At 44.3% G+C, this 19,512-nt stretch overlaps 1 protein-coding gene across 1 annotated transcript; it reads right to left on the reverse strand.

The window, feature by feature from the left end:
* Positions 1 to 67: 67 nt before the first annotated feature.
* On the reverse strand, positions 68 to 12,570 carry LOC115170823 (myc-associated zinc finger protein-like). Its single transcript, XM_029727146.1, has 7 exons — positions 11,522 to 12,570; positions 11,064 to 11,214; positions 4,795 to 5,165; positions 4,361 to 4,629; positions 2,571 to 2,634; positions 1,746 to 1,917; positions 68 to 1,521 (listed from the first exon to the last, which is right to left on the reverse strand). Exons 1-7 carry the CDS (start codon positions 11,552 to 11,554, stop codon positions 1,190 to 1,192), a joined length of 1,392 nt encoding a protein of 463 aa, XP_029583006.1. The 5' UTR covers positions 11,555 to 12,570; the 3' UTR covers positions 68 to 1,189.
* Between the last annotated feature and the right edge of the window lie 6,942 nt (positions 12,571 to 19,512).

Raw genomic sequence — 19,512 nt, forward strand, 5'->3', positions numbered from 1 at the left:
ACCATTTTCTATTCTACTGCATCTCTGATATCAGATGCTGTACATGTTCACAGATAAAGTGCATATAGGTTATACATACTACTGCTTTAATACAGTGACATTAACAGAGGAGATTCTAAATCAACAGAAGAACAGTCTAGAATGCAATCTCACAAAAACGTGTCACAAAAGTACAAATACTTTTCAGACCAATTCAACTTTGAGAGAATTAAAAATCAGAGCATCCAGAATAATAACAACAAGATCATAGGAAGCAAAGAAAGACGAGCATTCAGTAGCCAAATATACAGACAAATAAATAACCATTTGATGCTATCTTTCTATAAGTGATAGGGTAAAGTTACATGGTGATGACATGTTTCTGTTGAAAAGGCAACAGTCCTTTCTTGGGATACTGTGCATCTTAAAAAGCAAAAAGCCAATGTAGGACCACAGCTCAAACTGCGTCTGGGTGATCATATACTGTATAATCAATATTTCCAAGAAAAATAAATAGTGATGCATTTGTAAAATCCCAAACATCGTTATGGGAGTTTGGGTTCGATGTGAATGGAAAAGTGGCATATTGAACCGGAAAACATAATTTTTCGTTCAGTAGAATTTCATTTAAAAAAAAGAGGATTCCACGATCTCTCCTTTCCTCTTCTCTCTCGTGTCCACCAATGGCAGTTGATAAAGTGACTGTTGCGGAAACAACAGCAACATCTTAAATAGGATCGAATACAAAGGGCTCCCAAGTGGCGCAGCGGTCTAAGACACTGCATCTCAGTCCTACTGACCCCGGTTTGATTCCAGGTGGTATCACAACCAGCTGTGATTGGGAGTTCCATAGGGCGGCACACAATTGGCCCAGTGTTGCCTGGGTTAGGGTTTGGTCGGGGTAGGCCGTCATTGTAAAATAAGATTTTGTTCTTAACTGACTTGCCTAGTAAAATAAAGGTAAAAAAAACAAATGGGGCCCTGGGGGGTGAATGCCCCTATATGCTGATCCGGGGCCAGTATTTCATTTTCCCCATTAATGGTTAGGATTGGGGGAGGGGAAACTGATCCTACAGTACATCTGTACTTAGGAGAAATTTCACCCTGAGCCACATCCACTCCTCTTTCAAGCTGTCCTGACTGCAGTCTCCACTGCATCCATTTACCTCCATCCCCTCTCCCCCTTCCCCCTCTCCAATGGGCCTGGCTGCTAGCTGAGAGGCTGGGGGGCGATGCTGGAGCAGTCAGTGACCAGCAGGCCCACGGTTGAGCTGCCTGACAGAGACACGGCCACAGCCATGGTACCGGTCCCCGCGGGGCTACTGCTGGGGCTGGGGCCGCCCTGGACCTGGGTGACGGCGTGGGTGCCCATGTGGCCCTGGAGCTGGGTGGGTGTCTTGCACTGCACCCCACACAGTTGGCACAGCAGCACCCCGCCAGCACCGGCCCCGCCGAACATGCCCCGCGTCCCGCCGCTCTCCTTCCACTCCTGGCCGTGATGTTTCTGAGCGTGGACACGCAGATAGGTGAGGGTGGTGAAGCCTGGAGGGAGACGAGAGGGAGAGGGAGGGAGAGGGAGGGAGGGAGGGAGAGGGAGGGAGAGGGAGGGAGGGAGAGCATTGAGAAATAAGAAAAGGCGAGGAACAAAAGAGAAGGACATATGAGAGATGAGGAATGAGAGAGGGATACCTGTGTAACCACCTCCGTTACACAGGTATTCTCCTCCCCTTTCACAAATGTAAAAAATAACATGGAAGTCCACTCACTGCGGTTGCACAGGTGGCAGGCGTGGTGCTGTGATTGGTTGTGGACCCTCATATGATCGGTGATGTAGGCGGCAGAGAGGAGCTTGCCACAGATGTGGCACGGCACCTTCTCCTCATGGCGAATCAGGTGGGCACGGAGACGGTCCCGAGTGGCGAAGGCAGACGTGCAGGTCTGTGTAGCACACGCGCCCGCGCCCGCGCCCGCACACACACACAAAACCATTGAATCTTGGACATTTTGACATTTTTCTTCGCCATTATATTTTAGAAGCTAGGCAGGTCAATGTCATTAAATTGCCTATAAAAAATTCATATAGTGTACACAGAGAAGCAAGGAACATACGACAGGAAACAAGTTTGAAAATAGGGAGAAAGAACAAGGCAAGAGTTCAAATGTTGTCCCCCACGAATGATGCAGTTTCGTGCAGATCGGTTATTCAGTGGCAGAGGAGTAGTGTTTTTCACAAAATCCAAAATAGCGTAAAATCCATCATGACGGACCTTATGCGTCCCTGAGTAAAAGGTGTTCCTTGTGAGCCGGGACCTATGTACCGAATGTAATGACTTTAGGTCAAACGGGTTGAGGGGCATGACCTTTCAAAGTTAGCATTTTAATCGCTTGTTATAGCGCCACCATCTGGCCAATCATTGTAATTTTGTAAACAGCTGATCTTTATGGCGAGACCCATCTGAGATATCGCAAGTGACTTATTAACTGTGACAAATGGACCGAGACAGATACATTGCGGGGGTCAATAATACATGCAGAGAGTAGAAAAAGAGAGAGTGAAAGAGTTAAAAGTGAGTTAGAAAGAAGAGGATTACCGGGCACTTGAAGGGTCTCTCAGTGGAGTGCACCTGTCTGACGTGACTGTTGAGGTGGTCGGGTCTGGAACAGACAGGAGAAAGGATTAAAACCCCACGTGTGTCTTATCTGTGTCTTATCGGTCATTTCTCGCCGATAGATCTACCCTTGCACAACAGACGTCAGTTAGAACTGAATTCTATTAGAACTCCAGACTAATTTCATAAATGTGTGCATGTACATATACAGTACCAGTCAGAAGTTTGAACACACCTACTCATTCAAGGGTTTTTCTTTATTTTTACTATTTTCTACATTGTAGAATAATAGTGAAGACATCAAAACTATGAAATAACACATATGGAATCATGTAGTAAGCAAAAAAGTGTTAAACAAATCTAAATATATTTTTATATGAGTTTCTTCAAAATGAGTTTCTTCACCCTTTGCCTTGATGACAGCTTTGCACACTCTTGGTGTTCTCTCAACCAGCTTCACCTGGAATGCTTTTCCAACAGTCTTGAAGGAGTTCCCACATATGCTGAGCATTTGCTGGCTGCTTTTCCTTCACTCTGCGGTCCAACTCATCCCAAACCATTTCAATTGGGTTGAGGTCAGGTGATTGTGGAGGCCAGGTCATCTGATGCAGCACTCCATCTTGGTCAAATAGCCCTTACACAGCCTGGAGGTGTGTTTTGGGTCATGGTTCTGTTAAGAAACAAATGATAGTCCCACTAAGCGCAAAACAGATGGGATGGCGTATCGCTGCGGAATGCTGTGGTAGCCATGCTGGTTAGGTGTGCCTTGAATTCTAAATAAATCACAGACAGTGTCACCAGCAAAGCACCCCCACACCATCACACCTCCTCCTCCATGCTTTACGGTGGGAACCACACATGCGGAGATCATTCGTTCACCTGCATCTCACAAAGACACGGCGGTTGGAACAAAAAATCTCATCAGACCAAATTACAGATTTCCACCAGTCTAATGTCCATTGCTAGCAAGTCTCTTCTTCTTATTGGTGTCTTTTAGTAGTGCTTTCTTTGCAGCAATTAGACCATGAAGGCCTGATTCACGCAGTCTCCTCTGAACAGTTGATGTTGAGATGTGTCTGTTACTTGAACTCTGTGAAGCATTTATTTGGGCTGCAATTTCTGACGCTGGTAACTCTAATGAACTCATTCTCTGCAGCAGAGGTAACTCTGGGTCTTCCTTTCCTGTGGCGGTCCTCATGAGAGCCAGTTTATCATAGCGCTTGATGGTTTTTGCGACTGCACTTGAAGAAATGTTCAAAGTTCTTGAAATTTTCCGGATTGACTGACTTGTCTAAAGTAATGATGAACTGTTGTTTCTTGCCATAATATGGACTTGGTCTTTTACCAAATAGGGCTATCTTCTGTATACCACCCCTACGTTGTCACAACACAACTGATTGGCTCAAATTAACTTTTAACAAGGCACACCTGTTAATTGAAATGCAGTCCAGGTGACTACCTCATGAAGCTGGTTGAGAGAATGCCAAGTGTGCAAAGCTGTCAACAAGGCAGAGGGTGGCTACTTTGAAGAATCTCAAATATAAAATATATTTTTATTTGTTTCACACTTTTTTAGTGACTACATGATTCCATATGTGTTATTTCATAGTTTTGATGTTTTCACTATTATTCTACAGTGTAGAAAATAGAAAAAATAAAGAAAATCCTGGAATGAGTAGGTGTGTCCAAACTTTTGACTGGTACTATATGTGCATGTGTGTATACTTGTTTCACAATTGAACCCCCCACCACCCAGTCATCCCCCTTCTCACCGTGAGAATCCCTTGGCGCAATGGGGGCAGACGTAAGGTTTCTCCACCCCTCCTTGGTGTGAGCGTACATGGTAGCTCATGCGGTCTTTCCTCTTGAAGCGCTGCTGGCAGATGGGGCAGTGGTAGGGCTTTTCGTCCGAGTGGGAAAGCCGGTGGCGGTTCAGGTGGTACACGTCTCGGAAGGCCTTCCCACAGGCCTCACATGCATGGTTCTTCCTCACCTGGTTGGGGCTAGGGTTGGGGTAGGGTTGAGGCCCCTGGTTCTGGTTCTAGGTTTGATGAGAAGAAAGGGACAGTTGGCTAGTGCTGGCTGTGGGGTACGTATAGCTACTCTGGCTACATTGCACAATAAAGTAGGCGAGGAGAGAGCGAGAACGGCATAGGGAGCAGCAAATGATTCTTCAATAATTATGAGAAAACAGGCACCAACCAACCTGTACCATTGTCCCGGCAACCACAACTGCAGCTTGGAGCACCTGGGGCGCAGCCATGGTGATGGTCGCTGGGGCGATGGACACCGCAACAGGTTGGCCCTCCTGGTTTCCAAGTGGGGAGGGTTGGGGGAGGGATTCTGCGGGAGGAGGATGAGAGGGCAGAGAGAGGTGGAGGAGGGAGAGAGGGATTGTTTGCCGCCCCCCTCCTCCTCCTCCCTTGCTCCCGTCCTCCCTCTCTCTGGCTGCTCTGTCCTTCATTTTGATGCCAGTGTGCACCGACTGATGGCGCCGGAGGTTGTAGTTGTTCTTAAACTGCTTGTTACATGTGGCGCAGATGTGTGTCGGCCGGCCAGGCTTGGAGACGGCCTTCTCTAAAGGACAGATGGAAAACAAAGAGAGCGGAAAGAGAGAGAGAGAAAGATAGAGGGGAAAGAGGGAAAACATAAGTTTGAGAGAACGTAACTCCTGAAAGGGAACTAAGGGTAGAGTTTGTGGGTTGGATTCCTACATGGGTCCCACATACTGAATAAGTAAGCTATTGGGTCCCTCTACATTTGTATACTGTAAGTTGTTTAGGATGAAAGCATCTGGTGAACGCACATTTGGTTCCTTGGAAGTTGTGGGAATGTACGTTTTTGATTTCCCATTGGTTCTGGGAATGAAGCCATAAGTTTCTTGACCCCTGACCAGTAAAACGCAAAGCTTTCTAAACGTTTTGAGAACAGAAGTGAACATTTTGCCTGTTCTGTGAACGTTAATTTTTACATTGCAGGGAGGTTCTAAGAACATTTTACTATGGTTTCCTGAAAGTTTTCCTGGAAGGTTTTATTAACGTTCTGAGAAGGGAAATTATAGGTCATTTGATGGTAATTAAATAACGTTCTGAGAACATGCTTCTGTAAAACTTTTAATAACACTGCTAACTTAGTTTGGGTTAACTGTTTTGAAATCCAAACATAGATAGGACACATGGAAGTAAATTTGCTTAGGCATTAAACATGCAAACACATTTATTTTTGATTATGGCACAACGTCAGTGAGGTTCAAACCTATGATCTTCTGTTCTCTATCTATAGAATTAGTCCACTGCGCCACCAGGATGAACTAGAATGGCATTTTTTTTCAAAATGTTGTCTTTTCAAACAGACCCCATTTCAAAGGAAACAAGCACTCATTAAGATCAGGTGTGGCCAATTAGTTGGTGCGGCCAACACACTTAATAAGATAGAGGATAGAAAGAGTTTTGTTTATTCTGAGAACGGAATGTATATGTTTTTAAATAACATTCTTAGAACGTTCTGTGAACGTTACTAAAGTTTTCTTGTGTTTTCTTTATGGAAAGTTTTCTTAATATTCTCGGAACAATTTGAGAACATGACTTTAAATAGAACCATGAGGAAACCTGTAGCAAACGTTATCCTGAAGTACTGAAATTCCCACAGAAGAATGTGTTTCTTAACCTTCTCTGAACTATTTGAGAACATTCTCAAAGTCAAACCAATTGGAGAACATTATCAAATGTGTAATTAAATGTAACTATGTTTGAACTTTTAGTAAACGTTCTGTTAAAGTTAGGGGCACAACTTTCACTGGGAGAAATGGCATTTTTGTCCCCCCCCTAGTTTTATCATTGCACTGTGATACCAAAAACGGCGTCGGTATGTTTAGGACCATGCGGACACCTTAGAACGGTCGGGTAGGCTGTTTGGAGGTTTCAGACAGCTGGATTTAGGACCACACGGACACCAGAGAGCGGGTGGATAGGCTGTGTGAAGGCAAAGCTTTTGAATTGCTGGCTGGACCAGCACAGGAGAGTTGAACAGCAGCAGCTGCTCTCAGTGTGTATGTGTTGAGCTCTTTCTCTGAGTTGTAAAAGCAAGCAGAGCAGAAACTGGCTACTCTTTAGTTGACTGATGTAGCTGGAAAAGTAACTGCTGTTTAACTTAATAGAAGAAAAAAACGAGTGTTTATTCCCAGTGCTGAGCTAGTAGTGTAACTGAAATGTAACTTCAGCTAATGTTTTATACCCTCTTGACTGAGGTGAATGAATTAGTTAGCTAGTAGCTACCACAGTCAGTTCACCTCTAGCCTGTAGCTATCTGTCAGATAGCGATATGAGGTGCCATTTATTAATATCTAACAGCTGTTTGTATGGAAATGTTTTGTAGCCTTTTTGTCCCATTTCAACAGAAGTAAATGAACTTAGCTAGCTTTCACCAGTTGATGTACCATCAGAGAGAGAGCTTGCCAAAAGTAGGTATTATATATGCCTCATTCACATTAGACCTGAATCAAACGATGAAACCAACGGCCAAACGATTGAAGACTGATAATTCTGATGTTTTTTGTTGTTGTGGAATGTGAGTTTTTATTAGAGTCAGTATAGCAATGTAATGTTATTGATTTGTCAGTTTACCGAACTAATTCCCTATTTTTAAAACTGACCCAGTAATAAACAGCTCTACAGGCTTCACTGTCATGGTGCACCGTCAGTACACAACACTATGATCATCATGTCTTAGCAGGATCAGATGGCGACAGTTTTATTTTATTTGTATTTAACTAGGCGAGTCAGTTAAGAACAAATTTTATTTACAATGACGGCCTACCCTGGCCAAACCCTGACAACACAGGGCCAATTGTGCGCCGCCCTATGGGACTCCCAATCACGGCCGGATGTGACGCACCCTGGATTTGAACCAGGGACTGCAGTGACACCTCTTGCACTGAAATGCAGTGCCTTAGACCGCTGCGCCACTCTGGGGCGCCACTCGGGAGCTCTATAACACACCAAGCAGACAGCCAGGAAAGACCAGGTGAATTTTGCAGTATATTCACAACGTCTGTGAATTTCCATCTTGAGTTGCTGGGTAGACCTACAATAGCTACAGGACAGCATCTTAAGCTTAAAGCTACAGTCTGGGATCTGGGAATAATGGTCATTTCAACTATTAAACCACTGATTATATTCTTGTATAATAAAATGTATACATGTACACCAAGGTCATTCTTTGTTATGCCTCATTTCAGGAGGATCAGATGGTGATGGGTCTCAGCAGGGTCAGGCAGCCAGGGAAGACCAGTCTGTGACGGAGCTGAGGTGAATTTTATCAGATACACCTTATTCTCTCTGTGCAGCAAACAATGGACAAGCCAGATACTTCAAAGATTGAAACAATTTTAAGGCAGTCTGACAAACCTCCAAAGTTAATTTCCAAACTGTAACAAGGGTTAAAATAGGCTTTTCCCGATGACACAAAGCATGTAAAACAACAATGTGAGGAAGACCTGGTAGAAGATATTGATGATCATGCATGGATACAAATATGTTTGAATGCCCAGTCATGTTCATATAATCTTAGACATAAATTACTGCAGTTTAAGACCATCCATAGAACGTACTAAGCTCAGCAAAAAAAGAAACGTCCACTCAACTGTGCTTATTTTCAGCAAACTCAACATGTGTAAATATTTGTATGAACATAAGATTCAACAACAGACATAAACTGAACAAGATCCACAGACATATGACTAACAGAAATTGAATAATGTGTCCCTGAAAAAAGGGGGGTCAAAATCAAAAGTAACAGTCAGTATCTGGTGTGGCCACCCATTGTATTAAGTACTGCAGTGCATCTCCTCCTCATGGACTGCACCAGATTTGCTAGTTCTTGCTGTGAGATGTTACCCCATTCTTACACCAAGGCACCTGCAAGTTCGCGGACATTTCTGGGGGGAATGGCCCTAGCCCTCACCCTCCGATCCAACAGGTCCCAGACCTGCTCAATGGGATTGAGATCCGGGCTCTTCGCTGGCTATGGCAGAACACTGACATTCCTGTCTTGCAGGAAATCACGCACAGAACGAGCAGTATAGCTGGTGGCATTGTCTGCAGGAAGGGTACCACATGAGGGAGGAGGATGTCTTCCCTGTAACGCACAGCGTTGAGAATGCCTGCAATGACAACAAGCTCATTCCGATGATGCTGTGACACACCACCCCAGACCATGACGGACCCTCCACCTCCAAATTGATCCCGCTCCAGAGTACAGTCCTCGGTGTAACGCTCATTCCTTCAACGATAAACGCGAATCCGACCATCACCCCTGGTGAGACAAAACCATGACTCGTCAGTGAAGAGCAATGTTTGCCAGTCCTGTCTGGTCCAGTGACGGTGGGTGTGTGCCCATAGGCGACGTTGTTGCCGGTGATGTCTGGTGAGGAACTGCCTTACAACAGGCCTACAAGCCCTCAGTGCAGCCTCTCTCAGCCTATTGTGGACAGTCTGAGCACTGATGGAGGGATTGTGCATTCCTGGTGTAATGCTCCATCAACTGCATCCCGAGGGCAGTTGTTGTTGCCATCCAAGATTAAAGGTATATACTGGGCAACTTTCATAAGGTCTGCATGCCTTATATGGAATACAGTATGACAAAAGGAGTCAGTATTGAAAACATGCCCACATCAGGGGAGATACCTATTTAGGCAATCCTAGGTGCTGGACTGCTCAGTCCTGGCCCTGGGGGTCAACCGTCCTGTGGGTTGTCACTCTGGCCTTGGCATAACACACCCAAAACCAATAATGAATGGGATTCTGGCCTTCTAGGCAGAGTTCCTCTGTCCAGTGTCTGTGTTCTTTTGCCCATCTTAATCTTTTATTTTTATTGGTCAGTCTGAGATATGGCTTTTTCTTTGCAACTCTGCCTAGAAGGCCAGCATACCAGAGTCGCCTCTTCACTGTTGACATTGAGACTGGTGTTTTGCGGGTACTACTTAAATGAAGCTGCCAGTTGAGGACTTGTGAGGTGTCTGTTTCTCAAACTAGACACTCTAATGTACTTGTCCTCTTGCTCAGTTGTGCACCGGGGCCTCCCACTCCTCTTTCTATTCTGGTTAGAGACAGTTTGCGCTGTTCTGTGAAGGGACTAGTACACAGCGTTGTACGAGATCTTCAGTTTCTTGGCAATTTCTCGCATGGAATAGCCTTCATTTCTCAGAACAAGAATAGACTGACAAGTTTCAGAAGAAAGTTCTTTGTTTCTGGACATTTTTGAGCCTGTAATCGAACACACAAATGCTGATGCTCCAGATACTCAACTAGTCCAAAGAAGGCCAGTTTTATTGCTTCTTTAATCAGAACAACAGTTTTCAGCTGTGCTAACATAATTGCAAATGGGTTTTCTAATGATCAATTAGCCTTTTAAAATAATGAACTTGGATTAGCTAACACAACGTGCCATTGGAACACAGGAGTGATGGTTGCTGATAATGGACCTCTGTACGCCTATATAGATATCCATAAAAAAATCTGCCGTTTCCAGCTACAATAGTCATTTACAACATTAACAATGTCTACACTGTATTTCTGGTCAATTTGATGTTATTTTAATGGGTAAAAAATGTACTTTTATTTCAAAAACAAGGACATTTCTAAGTGACCCCAAACTTTTGAACGGTAGTGTCTGGTTCTCAGAACATTATGTGCGTGCTGGGCAGAAATTGTGATGTAGCATTGTTGCACTGCTCTCACCATCACAGATGTAGACGATTCAATCATAATTTTTTTATTACATTTCTTTGTCTTTTCATCTCTCTCACAACCTCTCTCTTTCGTCCTCCTCTCTCTCTCCGCCCCTCTCTGTCTGTCACAAACATATGCAACAGACACAGGGAGTGTGAAAAGGACATTATTTCCTGAGGTAAGAAATCCCATGGTTCAGGGTGGGGCTGAAGAGATATCAGATTGTATGTGCTTGTTTTCAGCTTTGATATGTAAAGAGAGGACATCAAGGTGCTTCCGCTGAGTCTGCAGCAGCTGTGACTCCTGACAACAAGAAAAACTCTCTCTGCCCCTCCACTCCCCTCCTATCCAATAGTTTATTGTGGATTCCATATGTGTTTATTGAATTAGAATAATATTGAATAAACATAGTGGTCCTCCGTGTCTCTGTCAGTAGAGCATGACGCTTGCAATGCCAGGATTCGATTTCCGCTGGGACCACGCATACAAAAAATGTATGTGTATCGCTTTGGTTAAAAGTGTCTTATAAATGGCATATATTATTATTCTAATATTATCCTTATAGACTGTGTAGAATTGGTCAATTGAGTAAATTGTACCTGATCCTGGCTGTATCTCAAATGGCAACCGCCACCCTATTCCATACACAGTGCACTACTTTTGACCCGAGCCATATGGCTGCTGGTCAAAAGTGGTGTACTATATAAGGAATAGGGTGCTTTTTGGGATATAGAACCTGCATGCTCACCAGGTAAAGGCTCTTCATTCAGGGCGGCTGTGTCCACTGTGGATGGGGGCGGGGCTATGTGCTCTGTAGGGGGGTTCTGGGCGGAGCCAGTCATGTCCGGAAGCAGCTCTGATTGGAGGGCTGTCTCGGACTGGGTCTGTGAGGGCGGAGTCTGGGGAAATGAAAGCAAGAATTAGCTGCTGAGGCTTGAAATACACATAATTGGGGGATCATGCCACCTTTGACCCCAGTCAGAACACACACAAGCTCTCACTCTTGCCCTCATAATCAATACTACAACAAATCTGTAAGGGGCACAGTTGGCAAATTGTCAGCTTAAGACTTATGTGACATCACAAACATAATAAGCATGTGTATGATCCCAGGATCCCAAGTGCATTCACTTCTGCATCCATAGCACTCTAATGAGTGAGACACTAAACACAATGTATATCTTTCCTAGACACACACAAACTTACCTGAAACAGAAAGTTACTCCAAGAAGAATCCATTTTGAAGCAGGATGATGTCAGATACTTTTAGTCCAAGAGTCAAAACTAGAAATATATATCCGCCTGAGACTTAGGGGCCAACCAACCATAGGCTGGGGCCAACTGATGAATCACTCCACCTGCTACAATGTCTGCAGTCTACCTAGTTCCTCTCTGCAGTTTCAAATATCAAAGGTGAATATATCAGTGTGAAAGTTTAAATCGCGGTGCATTCAATAGCATAAATTATTATTGAAGATGAATGATACATTTTGAAAGGCTGTCAGCTATATGACAATATTATGACAGTAATGATAATGTTCAACTAAAATGTTGTTATATGCTGTGGGACGAAAGGATGCAACATGATATTATAACTAAAATGCGACAAAATGGTTGATGCATGCTTTTAATGATGCATTTACAATGCAATTTACATTGTATATTTATATTATAGCCTAAGATGAAATCCTATTCTCAAATCCATGCAAAATGTGGTTATTACAAATAACGAAAAATGTATAAAAAGTAATAATAATAAGTCCGCAGTTGTTTGTAAATACGTGGACGAAGAGTTATTTATTTCGATAGCTCCGAGAGGCCAAAGCGGTGGTGAATTCCAAAGCCTCGGTGTTGCGTAAAATCGTGTCCCTAACTAGAGAGTCCCCGATCGGCCGCAATCCAAAGCTTCGCCTCGGCTTTTCAAACGAGAAGACGACATCTTTCTTTTTTTTTCTATTTCTCTCTCCCTCCCACCCTCGCTGTCTTTCTTCCTTTTATTTTTTTAAATCTCTTCTCCTCTCCCCTCTCTATCTATCCCCCGCCGCCGTGTCCCCTGTTTAAAGGGAACGTATTTAGTGTAGCTTATGCACCCTCCTCCCTGTTCCCGTCTCCTCCGTGGCGCGCGCTGTTTTCAATAGACCTGTGCATCCGTCTTCTTGCCCCCGCGAGTTCGGCCGACATAAATACATATTTTATCAACAGCTAGTAATGCAATAGAATTGCGTAAGATTGCCCAACTCCAAACTTACATATCACAACATCCTTATAGTGAGATAATATTGAGAATACCCAACTGTGTGACATCAATAGAAATGTATTAAGGCAATAAAACAAGATCACACGCATCTTAAAGGTAAATATGCATGCTTCAGGTGCAACAGCTTCATAGTAATAGGAATATACATCAAAATGACAAAAATGTGTTTTTTTTTCAATAGATTGTTAAGGCTAGAAGTGAGGTAGGCTAATGCTCCAGAGATACTGGACTTCTTACTCATATCTACATCTCTGGCTGTAAAATAATGCTGCTGCAAATTTGACTGTTGTAGGAGAGTTACAATGGTTATTCCATCAAACTTCAAATTACTGGAACAGTACACAAGGCAGAACAGAACATCTAGGTTAATGGTCAGTGGCCCAAGCCCAGTTTAGACAGGATGGGGAATCAGATTGCTATTATCTCCAGGAACTTAACTTTTGGTTTATATTTTCATTTGTTGCGCTACTAGTAGTGCCAATTGATGTTTAGGAGGCAGCTACAGTAGCTGGAAGATACCATCTTCTGTTTTTAGTTCATTGAATGTATTTTATTTAATCTGGGTGCTTACATCCCCTGCTAGCACCCTGGTACTACTCGTAGCCCCATTTCTTCTCAGTCCTTGAAAACACTGAGCAAGAAAGAACAACTTGTGCATTGAAGACTGATGTGTTCCTGTCCTGTCTTTTCATAATATCGTTGCAGAGCTACATAAAAGCCCTAAAAGACAGCCTTGATGTCACTCTTCATTTCTTGGTGGTTCTGTGATAAATACACTGAGTGTACAAAACATTATGAACAATGTTCTTTCCATGACATAGACTGACCAGGGGAATCTAGGTGAAAGCTATGATCCCTTATAGATGTCACTTGTTAAATCCAGTTCAATCAGTGTAGAGGAAGGGGAGGAGACAGGTTATAGAAGGATTTTTAAGCCTTGAGACAATTGAGACATGGATTGTGTATGTGTGCCATTTAGATGGTGAATAATGGGCAAGACAAAATATTTAAGTTCCTATGAATGGGGTATGGTAGTAGGTGCCAGGTGCACCGATTTGTGTCAAAACCTGCAACACTTCTAGGTTTTTCCACACTCAACAGTTTCCAGTGTGCATCAAGAATGCAAGAATGGTACACAATCCAAGGGACATCCAGCCAACTTGACACAACTGTGGGAAACATTGGAGTCAACATGGACCAGCATCCATGTGGAGTGCTTTCGTCACTTGGGGGAATGTGCGAATTTGCTGCAATTAGAATACGCTGTCATACACGTCGACTCAGAGCATCCCAAACATGCTCAATTGATAACATGTCTGGTGAGTATGCAGGCCATGAAAGTACTGTGACGATTTCAGATTCCAGGAATTGTGTACAGATCCTTGAGACATGGAGCCGTGCATTATCATACTGAAACATGAGGTGATGGTGGTGAATGAATGGCACGACAATGTGTCTCATGATCGCGTCACGGTATCTCTGTGCAGTCAAATTGCAATTGTGTTATTTTTTCATAGTTTATACCTGTCCATACCATAACCCCACCACCACCATGGGGCACTCTGTTCACAACGATGACATCAGCAAACCGCTTGCCCACACAACGCCATACATGTGTTCTGCGGTTGTGAGGCCGGTTGGACGTACTGCCAAATTCTCTAAAACAACGTTGGAGGTGGCTTATCGTAGAGAAATTAACATTACATTTCTCTGGCAACAGCTCTGGTGGACATTCCTGCAGTCGGCATGCCAATTGCACACTCCCTCAAAATTTGAGACATCTGTGGTATTATGTGTGACAAAACTGCACATTTTAGAGCCTTTTACTGTCCCCAGCACAAGGTGCACCTGTGTACTGATCATGCTGTTTAACCAGATTCTTGATATGCCACACCTGTCAGGTGGATGGATTATCTTGGCAAAGGGGAAAACACGCACAAACAGGGATGTAAAAAAATGTGCACACAAAATTCGAGAGAAATAAGCCTTTTGTGCATATGGAACATTTCTGGGATATTTTATTTCAGCTCATGAAACATGGGACCAATACTTTACATGTTGCGATTATATTTTTGTTCAGTGTACATCTCTTCCAGGACGATGAAAAGGTATCTTTCCGGACGTTGAAAAATAAGTATTTTCCGGACGTTGAAACCGGGTTCATTTTCAGTTCTAAATGAAAGTTGAAAATACTTATTTTTCCAGAATAGCCTACGAATAGGAGTTTTACCTGACCAGGTCATCAGATCAGGAGAAAACTCCATGCCCCAGAAAATACACCTCTGGTGCCACCTCTGGATCATATTGTAGTTCATAAGGTAAAGGTTTATTTGTTGTGAATTAATCTTTCACTTGTTTTGCCGTCCTCAGAGAGGATGAGTCTGGGATTTGCTGTATCAGGGTCCAGAGTCACATCCACTGCATCTTCTTCAGCATCAAATCAGGAAACTTCTCCATTCGGTTAAGACATTTCTCCTCAAGCTCAGAAAAAGCCCCCCTCACTTTTTCCTCCAGCTGAGACAAAGAGCTCCTCACTCCTCTGTTCACACCCCTTCCACACAGAGCACTGTGAAAACTGATCTCAGACAAGTCCTGGACCTGGGTGAGTGGGGGGGGGGGGGGGGGGCACAGGGATGACATGTTCGGTAGGTCCTCAGTGTGAGAGCTGCTCCAGCTCAGTGCGTCTCCTCTGTAGCTCAGTGATTTCCTGCTCCAGCTCTTCGATACACACTCCAGTCCACCTCTCTGCACTTTTCTTCTTCTCGTTAACATTCTAAAATGTAGTTAGCCTGGCTTCTCTCAATGGAGCACACGAGAGCAGTGAGCACCTGCACGCCCTCTGCTATGTCAAGTTCTGTGTCTCTGTTGCTGAGCTCTACGGAGTGTTTGAACTCCTCAACCTTCAGCTATCGCTCCTGAATCATCTTCTGCACCTGTGCTTCCAGCTGAGCCCTCCTTTCTCCATACTCTTCCTAGAGGGACGGTGTGGTGAGCCTTGTAGTGTGTCTCAGTGCAGAACGGATACACATACGCCTGGTCAGTCCTACAGAACATCTCCAGGAGTCTGTCACGCTTCTTACACATCCTGTCGTCCAGGCTCTCCACGGGGCCGATCAGCTTGTGTCTCTTCAGGGCTGGGGCTGGGGCTGCAGGTGAGTCTCACAGAAAGAGGTTAGACACACCAGGAAAGAAAGTAGTGCCTTGCGCTTCGTCCCAGTGCAGACGTCACAGGCCACTTCTCCAGACTTAGTAGGGTGCTGGCCTGGGCTGCTGGTAGCTTTCCATTGAACTGATTTCCTGAACTGAGCGGCCATCTCAGAAATAAAAGGTATGGACACAGATCTGGTCTCCTATCAAAAGTAATTTTACACAGTGGACACTGGCACACGTAATTGCTATTCAAGTACTTTCTGATGCAGGTCTTGCAGAAGTTGTGTCCACATGAAGTGGTGGCTGGCTCAGTGAACACGTCCAGATAGATAGAGCACTGGAACTGCTCTTCAGACAGCTGCAGGTAGCCATGTCTAGACAGAGACCAAAGATGAAATGATAAAACTATATTATACAATTATAATGCATTTACTGGAATTATTGTTATAACTTGTGATAATACTTTATGAATAGACACATCCAGCCTAGTTGAAGTGATCAATACATTAAACTGGATACCAGTGGAGGCTGCTGAGGGGAGGACGGCTCATAATAATGGCTGAAATGAAATGGAGTGAATGGAATGATACCAAACACATGAACCCCCCCTCCCCAAAAAGATGTGTTTGATACCATTCCATTCCGGCCATTATTATGAGCCGTTCTCCCCTCAGCAGCCTCCACTACTGGTTACCAACATTTCGGTGAAGCTCGTTTAGTTTAGTAAAACTTCTTTGAAACATTTTGCCTGCTTGACATTTCAAACTGAATAGTGACCAAACTTGAAATTTTATTTTATATTCAACACTCTTTGGCTATGATAAAGTTTCCGATGTTAGATCTACTGAACAAAAATTTAAACGGAACATGCAATAATTTCAAAGATTTTACTGAGTTACAGTTCATATAAGGTCAATTTAAATAAATCAAATTGTATTTGTCACATGCATCGAATACAACAGGTGTAGACCTTACAGTGAAATGCCTACTTACGAGCCCCTAACCAACAATGCAGTTAAAAAAAGAAAGAATAACAAATAAAAGTAACAAGTAATTAAAGAGCAGCAGTAAAATAACAATAGCGAGACTATATACAGGGGGGTACCGGTACAGAGTCAATGTGCGGGGGCACCGGTTAGTCGAGGTCATTGAGGTAATATGTACATGTTGGTAGAGTTATTAATGTGACTATGCATAGATGATAACAACAGATAGTAGCAGTGGTGTAAAAGGTGAGGGGGGGGGGGGGGGGGTGCAAATAGTCTGGTTAGCCATTTGATTAGATGCTAAAGAGTCTTATGGCTTGGGGGTAGAAGCTGTTTAGAAGCCTCTTGGACCTAGACTTGGCGCTCCGGTACCGCTTGCTGTGCAGTAGCAGAGAGAACAGTCTATGACTAGGGTGGCTGGAGTCTTTGACAATTTTTAGGGCCTTCCTCTGACACCCCCTGGTATAGCGGTCCTGGCTGGCAGGAAGCTTGGCACCAGTGATGTACTGGGCAGTACGCACTACTTTCTGTAGTGCCTTGTGGTCAGAGGCCGAGCAGTTGCCATACCAGGCAGTGATGCAACCAGTCAGGATGCTCTCGATGGTGCAGCTGTAGAACCTTTTGAGGATCTGAGGACCCATGCCAAATTTTTTCAGTCTCCTGAATAGGCGTTGTCGTGCCCTCTTCGCGACTGTCTTGGTGTGCTTGGACCATGTGAGTTTGTTGATGATGTGGACACCAAGGTTCTTGAAGCTCTCAACCTGCTCCACTACAGCCCCGTCAATGAGAATGGGGGCGTGCTTGGTCCTCTTTTTCCGGTAGGCCACAATCATCTCCTTTGTCTTGATCACGTTGAGGGAGAGGTTGTTGTCCTGGCACCACACGGCCAGGTCTCTGACCTCCTCCCTATAGGCTGTCTCGTCATTGTCGTGATCATGCCTACCACTGCTGTGTCATTAGACTTAATGATGGTGTTGCAGTAAATGCATTAGGCTCTAATGTATGGATTTCACATGACTGGGCAGGGGTGCAGCAGTGGATGGGCCTTGGAGGGCATAGGCCCACCCACTTGGCATCCAGGCCAACCCACTGGGGAGCCAGACCCAGCCAATCAGAATGAGTTTTTCCCCACAAAAGGGCTTTATTAAAGACAGAAATACTCATCAGCAACCCACACCCATCAGACGATCCCACAGGTGAAGAAGCCCGATGTGGAGGTCCTGCGCTGGTGTGGTTCCACGTGGTCTGCTGTTGTGAGGCCGGTTGGATGTACTGCCAAATTCTCTAAAATGACATTGGAGGCAGCTTACAGTGCATTCGGAAAGTATTCAGACCCCTTGACTTTTTCCACATTTTGTTTCGTTACAGCTTAATTTTTCCCTCATTAATCTACACACAATGACAAAGCAAAAATTGTTTTTTAGAAACGTTTGCAAATGTATTAAAAATGTAAAACTGAAATATCACATTTATGTAAGTATTCAGACCCTTTATTCAGTACTTTGTTGAAGCACAATTGGCAGCAATTACAGCCTCGAGTCTTCTTGGGTATGACGCTACAAGCTTGGCACACCTGTATATGGGGAGTTTCTACCATTCTTCTTTGCAGATTCTCTCAAACTCTGTCAGGTTGAATGGGGAGCGTCGCTGCAAAGCTATTTTCAGGTCTCTGCAAAGATGTTAGATCGGGTTGAAGTCATGGCTCTGGCTGGGCCACTCAAGGAAATTCAGAGACTTGTCCCGAAGCCACCCCCGCATTGTCTTGGTTGTGTGCTTAGGATTGTTGTTCTGTTGGAAGGTGAACCTTCGGCCCAGTCTGAGGTCCTGAGCGCTCTGGAGCAGGTTTTCATCAAGGATCTCTGTACTTTGCTCCATTCATCTTTCCCTTGATCCTGGCTAGTCTCCCAGTCCCTGTCGCTGAAAACCATCCCCACTGTCACTGAGCCTGCCTGCCGTCATGTGACTTTGCCCCTACACTGGATTACCGACCTCTGCCTGACCTGACCCTGGACCTACCTGCCTGCCGTCCTGTACCTTGGCCCCACTATTCTGGATTATCGACCGCTGCCTGCCTTGACCTGTTGTCTGCCTGCCCCTGTTATCGCAATAAACATTGTTACTACAACACAGTCTGCACTTGGGTCTTACCTGAAACCTGATACCCACAGCATGATGCTGCCACCACTCTTCACCGTAGGGATGGTGCCAGGTTTCCTCCAGACGTGACGCTTGCATTCAGGCCAAAGAGTTCAATCTTGGTTTCATCAGACCAGAGAATCTTGTTTCTCATGGTCTGAGAGTTCTTTAGGTGCCTTTTGTCAAACTCCAAGCAGGCTGTCATGTGCCTTTTACTGAGTGGCTTCCGTCTGGCCACTCTACCATAAAGGCCTCATTGGTGGATTGTTGCAGAGATGGTGGTCCTTCTGGAAGGTTCTCCCATTTCCACAGAGGAACTCTGGAGCTCTGTAAAAGTCACCATCGGATTCTTGGTCACCTCCCTAACCAAGGAATTCCCCAGGCTAGTTGTTTAGGACCCTTGCTTTTTTTTACTGACGACATGTCACTGACTGAGTAAAGCCAGAGTTTCTATGTATGCGGTTGACTCAACACTATACACGTCAGATACTACAGCGACTGAAATGACTGCATCACTCAACAAAGAGCTGCAGTTAGTTTCAAAGTGGGTGGCAAGGAATACTTTAGCCTTAAATATTACTAAAACTAAAAGCATTGTATTTGGAACAAAACACTCACCAAACCCTAAACCTCAACTAAATCTTGTAATAAATAATGTGGAGATTGAG

The sequence above is a fragment of the Salmo trutta genome, chromosome 32 (assembly GCF_901001165.1).
Source record: "Salmo trutta chromosome 32, fSalTru1.1, whole genome shotgun sequence".
Classification (NCBI taxonomy): Eukaryota; Metazoa; Chordata; class Actinopteri; order Salmoniformes; family Salmonidae; genus Salmo; species Salmo trutta.

What these genes read in the sequence shown, in the direction of transcription:
- LOC115170823 (XM_029727146.1), bottom strand. Translation starts at nt 11,554, where the DNA reads ATGGATTCTTCTTGGAGTAACTTTCTGTTTCAG. An exon ending in AGAGACCCTTCAAGTGCCCG is followed by an intron (nt 1,918 to 2,570) that starts GTAATCCTCTTC and finishes TGTGCTACACAG; the next exon opens with ACCTGCACGTCTGCCTTCGC. An exon ending in CTGCCACCTGTGCAACCGCA is followed by an intron (nt 1,522 to 1,745) that starts GTGAGTGGACTT and finishes GTCTCCCTCCAG; the next exon opens with GCTTCACCACCCTCACCTAT.